We start from the raw sequence: 6,984 nt of genomic DNA, 5'->3' as shown, positions 1-6,984 counted from the left end.
AAAACTGAAACCTAACAGAACTGATTGGTACATCCAATTGAAAGTAATCCACATCTGGGAGCAAATAAACTTGAAATTTGGTGAAACGTATTCGTTGACAAGAAGGTAAACTGAAAAATGCATAGTCTACTCAATTATATTGTTTCAGGTACATTCTGTGTATAGGTATGGATTTGGTTGGACTTGGTTGGACTTAGCCTCATAACTTTCATCATCATACGTGTAGACTTTGACTGTAAAATTACGAGATAAACATTAGATAAAATTTAGATTTTACAAATATTAAATATATTATAGTTATTGTAAGCGTTGAAATTTTTATGCCATTGTATGAAAACTTATCTTTTTCTCAGGTTTGTTGTTTTGTGATATTGCTTAGAGTCACATGAATAAAGCTCTGCCTATACAAATGTCACTGCACGGCCTGCACATGAGTAAATATATTAATTTTTCAAACAAAAATGAGTAAGATCAATCAAAGATCATATACCACCATTTCAATATGAACGGAAATATATTATAACAATTTGTTTGGAAAGATGTGAGAAAAGTGGAAGACTCATCGCTCGACATGAAACAAATTCCAAAAATAGTTAAAAAAACTTTAGATATTTAATTTTAAGTGTTTAACTACACTCGATCAACCAACTATATAACAAGTAAGAGAAATATTCGAAAGTCTGTTGACCTGAAGTGATTGATGTTTCTTGATCCTTTAACTCCAGTTCTTCGTTTTGTCTTGAGGGATACTTTTTCAGATCTTCTTCAGACATATACGAGACAAACAGAACTAACCGATTAATCAGATCATTCATTGGATTCGACATGCAAACCTTATCTGAAAAAGAATGATTTTTAGATCGTAAGTAATGGTTTCGATGAGTCTATGATATATTAATCAAAGAAAAATAAGTTATTGGAGATATACCTTCAACCATCTGTGTTGATGGATCATGTTTCATCATGTTATCAAACATTTTGAGAGAGAGACGAACGTTTTTTTCTGAGGAAGCTTATTCTGGAAAGGCAAAAAGACAGGTTGTTCTTCTGTCAGTTGGTAGTGATGAACCATGGGCCTGAGTGATATTGAAAAATATCAACATAAATTATAAACCCAACTTACCCTAACATTTTATTATCCTCATTTTGAGTTTCAGTTTTTAAAACCCAGTTGTATTCTATTAGTTTTTAAACATAAAAATGGAAAATAAAAATGGAACTTCTTTGTTTTGTATTAATCAGGCCCAAGGAGTTTTTAAACAATTTTAAAATAATTATCAGAATGGTCAACATATCTAGAATGTTTTTCCCTTATATTAATTTCAATTAAGAGCATTTTCAAATTGCAAAAGTATTGTTTTAAAATAAATACAATCATCTTTTGTTTAATAAAATTATATGGAATAAAGTATAAGCTTTGTATAATTATCAACAATTATTTTAAATTGCATTTCATTTTCTTCCAACAGAAAAATACAAGTAGCAAAATTTTAACTTAGTTAGATTTTATTATAGAAAAATTAATATTTCATTTATACATTTATCCTTAAAAATTATTAAAAATCAGTTATTTATCAAATGCAAGACATATTTTAGAAACAAATTTAAACCTCGACATAATAAATAGAGAACTTAGCGGTGCTCTTTTCTCCCATATAGATCAGACCCAGCCGGACCGAGCGTCTCTTCGGAATGACTCAGGCCCGCCTACCACTTGATCTTAGAAGATGGCCATCGTAAAAAAAAAAATAGAGAACTGAATGGGTATACAAATAACCAAAACTAACCAAACCGAATTCGAGCCCAAATTCATAAATAATCAAACGATTTTTATCATTCAAACCGAACAACCATAAACCACAACCGAACCGAAATCAAACTGAAAATTCAAAAAATAAAAATGTAAACGAACCTAAATCAATACACCAAGTCTAAATATATAACTCAAAACAAACAAGCGGGTAAATAAATGTATAAACAAAAAATAATTCACAAAAATAAGCGCGGGTAAAAATCTAGTTTCATCTTAAATGACTAATATTTTCTTCATTTTGGGTATATAATCTTCTTATTTGGCCTATATATTGCCACAACATTGAAATACAAGCAAGTTTTCAATTTCGATCATTATAAATCGATTAAGCATATAGATATGATAAAAAGAGTGATCTCTCTTTTTTTCATAGAATCATTAAAAATAAACTTACTAAATTTGTCCCAAAAAAAAACATTCAAATACAAGCGGTAAATTAATGTCTAAAAAAAATTCTAAGCTGATTAATGAAATTTATTGGTCGTTAGTTAATGATGGGCTTGACGTGAGAGCAATAGAAGAAGACTCAATGCCCTAGGCCTAAACGAAAAAGGAAAGAAAGCCCATTATTTAGATTTAAGAAGTAAGAAACCAACGGCCAGGATTACTCCAACGCAAGACCCCGATCTGATTGGCTGATGCTGTAGATCGTCGCAAGATCATTGGTCCACATCATCGCAATGACATAAGTTTACATTCCTTCTTGTAGATCGCCGCAAGATCATTGGTAAAGTTTACATTTCCTAGCCTACGGGGATTAAAACCAAGCTCTGTTTTAAATAAGAAACAAGCAAAGAAAGAAGAAGAGATAAAGAGAGAGATCTAAAGAGAAAAGCAGAGAGTATTCGATATGGCTCGCTCATTTGGAGCAAACGGCACGGTTGTGCTCGCGATCATCTTCTTCGGTGAGTATCTTCTTCTCTTTTGTTTTGTTCAAATCGATAGCCTATCTGCATTCATGTTTGATCTTAAGAGATTCATTTACTGATTATTGAGAGGTTGGAATGTTTCTCAGGAAGTTTATTTGCGTTTTCAACGGCTAAAGAAGAGGCCACGAAGTTGGGAACAGTGATAGGGATAGATCTTGGTACCACCTACTCTTGCGTTGGTGTTTACAAGAACGGTCATGTTGAAATCATTGCCAATGACCAAGGCAACCGTATTACTCCTTCCTGGGTTGCTTTCACCGACTCCGAGAGGCTCATTGGTGAGGCTGCTAAGAACCAAGCTCCTCTTAATCCTGAGAGAACCGTATTTGACGTCAAGAGATTGATCGGCAGAAAGTAAGTAAATGCGTTCCTTTTTTTTTTTTTGCTTTGGTTCATTGCAAGTTTTCTTCTGTTTGCTTAAATTTTTGCTTTTTGTGGCAGATTCGAGGACAAAGAGGTTCAGAAGGACAGGAAGCTTGTGCCTTACCAGATTGTGAACAAGGATGGGAAGCCGTACATTCAGGTGAAGATCAAGGATGGTGAGACCAAGGTTTTCTCTCCTGAGGAGGTGAGTGCCATGATCTTGACTAAGATGAAGGAGACTGCTGAAGCTTACCTTGGCAAGAAAATCAAGGATGCTGTTGTCACTGTCCCTGGTTTGTTTTTTTTTTTTTTTTTTCTCATTCCTCCTCGTTTCTTATTAATATAAATATATACACACTGTTTATTGATTCTTTTATTTTTATGTGCAGCTTACTTCAACGATGCCCAGAGGCAGGCTACAAAGGACGCTGGTGTTATTGCTGGTCTCAATGTTGCCAGAATCATCAACGAGCCCACTGCTGCTGCTATTGCCTATGGTCTTGACAAGAAAGGTGGTGAGAAGAACATCCTTGTCTTTGACCTTGGTGGTGGTACCTTTGATGTTAGTGTTTTGACCATTGATAACGGAGTGTTTGAGGTTCTCTCCACAAATGGTGACACTCACTTGGGAGGTGAGGACTTTGACCACAGGATCATGGACTACTTCATCAAGTTGATCAAGAAGAAGCACCAGAAGGACATCAGCAAGGACAACAAGGCTCTTGGTAAGCTCCGCAGGGAATGTGAGAGGGCCAAGAGAGCTCTTAGTAGCCAGCACCAAGTCCGTGTGGAGATTGAGTCTCTCTTTGATGGTCTTGATTTCTCGGAGCCTCTCACCAGAGCTCGTTTCGAGGAGCTTAACAACGACTTGTTCAGGAAGACAATGGGACCAGTGAAGAAGGCCATGGATGATGCTGGTCTACAGAAGAGTCAGATCGATGAGATTGTCCTTGTTGGTGGAAGCACCAGGATCCCAAAGGTTCAGCAGCTGTTGAAGGACTTCTTCGAAGGGAAAGAGCCGAACAAGGGTGTGAACCCCGACGAAGCTGTTGCTTATGGTGCGGCTGTCCAGGGTGGTATTTTGAGCGGAGAAGGCGGTGACGAGACCAAAGATATCCTTCTTCTTGACGTTGCGCCACTCACTTTGGGTATTGAGACAGTGGGAGGAGTGATGACGAAACTGATCCCGAGAAACACAGTCATTCCAACAAAGAAGTCTCAGGTTTTCACGACGTACCAAGACCAGCAGACCACCGTCTCCATTCAGGTCTTTGAAGGTGAGCGAAGTCTTACCAAGGACTGCAGGCTGCTCGGGAAGTTCGACCTCACCGGAATCCCACCGGCCCCAAGGTTTGTAATCATCTTTCTTTGTTTATGCTGTTGCTTGATCAATCATAACACACTTTGTTTTGTTTTGTTTTGGCAGAGGAACACCTCAAATCGAGGTCACGTTTGAAGTGGACGCCAACGGTATCCTGAACGTGAAAGCAGAAGACAAGGCGAGTGGTAAATCAGAGAAGATCACAATCACAAACGAGAAGGGTCGACTGAGCCAAGAAGAGATTGACCGGATGGTTAAGGAGGCAGAGGAGTTTGCAGAGGAAGACAAGAAGGTGAAGGAGAGAATCGACGCAAGGAACAGCCTGGAGACATACGTGTACAACATGAAGAACCAAGTAAGCGACAAGGACAAGCTTGCAGACAAACTTGAGGCGGATGAGAAGGAGAAGATAGAAGCAGCGACCAAAGAAGCCTTGGAGTGGCTTGACGAGAACCAAAACTCAGAGAAGGAAGAGTATGACGAGAAGTTGAAGGAAGTAGAGGCTGTGTGTAACCCAATCATCACAGCCGTGTATCAGAGGACAGGTGGTGCACCAGGTGCGGGAGGAGAATCAGCGACCGAGGAGGAGGATGAGTCTCACGATGAGCTCTAAGTTGTGCCTTTTCTTATTCTTAATTTGTTAGAGAGACCTCGTGGTGAAGATTTTGAGGGATAAAGAAGAATGATAACGCTTTTGTTTTCTTTTTTTTGGTTTTTTTTTGGTTTTTTTTTTTTTTTATGGATAGGAATGGGGGCGCTCTCTTTATTATGTTCATCTAAACCCTTGTCATGTACTTCTTTCTCAGAGCTTGAAAAGCCGACATTAGACACTGTTTGGTAGAAACCACCTTCAAAATAAAATAGTACTAAAAGCTTTTTGCAACATTTCTCTTATATCCGGCAAAAAACTGCAAAAGAAAAAAAAAGTGATTTAAAAATGCATCCCTGCGAATTAAAAGAAAAAAAGTTTACAAAAATTTTGCAGCATGATGCAAGGAGTACCGTCAAGCATAGATCTTATAGGACGGCCCGAAAAATGGTCATAGCCCAGCCCAACATCGATATAAATCAAGGCTGTGTGGAGCAGAGGCTTGAATATACGAAGCATCGCTTGCTGGAATAATGATGGTGCAGTCTTGAGGCCGAAAGGCAAGACGTTCCACTGAGGATGTCGATTAGGAAGGCATAATGCAGTTTTGTATCTTTCTTCAGGATGAACACCAAGTTGCCAAAATCCTGACTTAAGATCAAATTTGGAGAATATAGTCGCCCCTTGAAGATGTTGAAGAAGCGCTCTTTTGTTTGGTAGCGGAAATTTGATGTCCTGTAGATACTGATTCAGTGGCTTATAGTCGATGACTAGTCTGAGCTTCCCTCTTGTTTGTTCCGCACGATTATTAATGTAGAAAGCTTTGCATGCCCAGGGAGAGTTGGTTGTAGAGACTACTCCTTGTTTTACTAGCTCGTCGCATTCTTCATTCGCTTGTTGCAGCAGGGTTGGCGGCATTCCTGCATGACTCGCTTTTGTCGGGGTGGTTTGTATGTTTTCCTTGAAAGGCAAGGAAACAAAGAACTTCGAGTTTAACCATAGTGGGTTGTTGCATTTTGGAGGAATTCTGTATGAGAGTCTGCACATGATGTTTCCATCAATTCTTCTTTGATCTTTGTAAACTCTTGAGAGACTAATCCTTCAATTGCGAAAAGTCGTGGAATTGTCGTGAAGGCTTTGAAGAGATTTTTCCATCTTAATCCGCGTGGTTCGATCGAGATATCGAATGTTTTCTTGAAGACATACCAAGAATCCCATCCTAGTATTAGATCTTTTCCAGGTGCGGTAGAGCCAAGTACTTCCGTAGTGATGTGACATCCGGGGAAAAGTTCGATTTTGATTGGTTTTGATTTGAGCTTTATAGTCAGCGAACCCGAGTTTGCGACACGAAATTCTTGCTGATGAGGTAGCCACATTGACGGAGAAAGAATCTTGGGATTTATAATCGTTGTATGGGCTCCGGTATCTATGAATGCAATGGCGTGAACTGGGTCTTCTTGACAAGATGGGTCGAAGATCGTCACTGGTAAATGCGGAGTCTGTATTTCGTCATGACGTGGCATTTTTGTGATTTTGAAGCAACAATCATCATCTTCGTCGGGAGATGACTCAGAAGAGTTGTCGTAATCTGAGTAACCACAAATAGCATCGTTGTCGTCACTATCATAAGATAGAACCGATTCTAAATCGTGGCCTTCGAAATCAATATCTGGTGCGATTTCAGATATTGAGTTGATCAAGTATTGCTTCTTCTTGGCTGATTTGTTTGGACAGTTTTTCGCGAAGTGTCCCTCTTTTCGGCATAGAAAGCATTTCGTCGATTTCTTGAAGCTCCGTTTCTTTCGGAAGAACCTCCTGCGTCTGAATTTGTCGGGGCACTTAGAGAATCATTTTTTGAATTTTCGACGTCTCTCTTGCGGGCTACACGAACAAGATTTCTTGGACTTTGAACACTTGATTGATAGATCCGGTCTGGAACATATCTTTGATAGCTGCTTCGATCTATCCA

The 6,984-nt window shown here is 38.7% G+C and overlaps 1 protein-coding gene across 1 annotated transcript; it reads left to right on the top strand.

Moving 5' to 3' along the window:
• The first annotated feature begins 2,528 nt into the window (after positions 1 to 2,528).
• LOC106306139 (mediator of RNA polymerase II transcription subunit 37f) lies at positions 2,529 to 5,270 on the top strand. Its single transcript, XM_013742621.1, has 5 exons — positions 2,529 to 2,718; positions 2,829 to 3,096; positions 3,184 to 3,398; positions 3,495 to 4,455; positions 4,532 to 5,270. The coding sequence occupies exons 1-5, from the start codon at positions 2,664 to 2,666 to the stop codon at positions 5,037 to 5,039; spliced, it is 2,007 nt and encodes a 668-aa protein (XP_013598075.1). The 5' UTR covers positions 2,529 to 2,663; the 3' UTR covers positions 5,040 to 5,270.
• Positions 5,271 to 6,984: the final 1,714 nt, after the last annotated feature.

Source organism: Brassica oleracea, chromosome C7 (assembly GCF_000695525.1).
Source record: "Brassica oleracea var. oleracea cultivar TO1000 chromosome C7, BOL, whole genome shotgun sequence".
Lineage (NCBI taxonomy): Eukaryota > Viridiplantae > Streptophyta > Magnoliopsida > Brassicales > Brassicaceae > Brassica > Brassica oleracea.
The sequence above is the reverse complement of the archived record's forward strand: the minus strand, read 5'-3'. Positions and strand labels throughout refer to the sequence as shown.

Excerpts from the sequence above, each read along its gene's own strand:
- LOC106306139 (XM_013742621.1), top strand. The coding sequence starts at position 2,664 with ATGGCTCGCTCATTTGGAGCAAACGGCACGGTTGTGCTCGCGATCATC. Across the intron at positions 2,719-2,828 it reads GCTCGCGATCATCTTCTTCG|GAAGTTTATTTGCGTTTTCA; the intron begins GTGAGTATCTTC and ends AATGTTTCTCAG. Across the intron at positions 3,399-3,494 it reads TGCTGTTGTCACTGTCCCTG|CTTACTTCAACGATGCCCAG; the intron begins GTTTGTTTTTTT and ends TTTTATGTGCAG.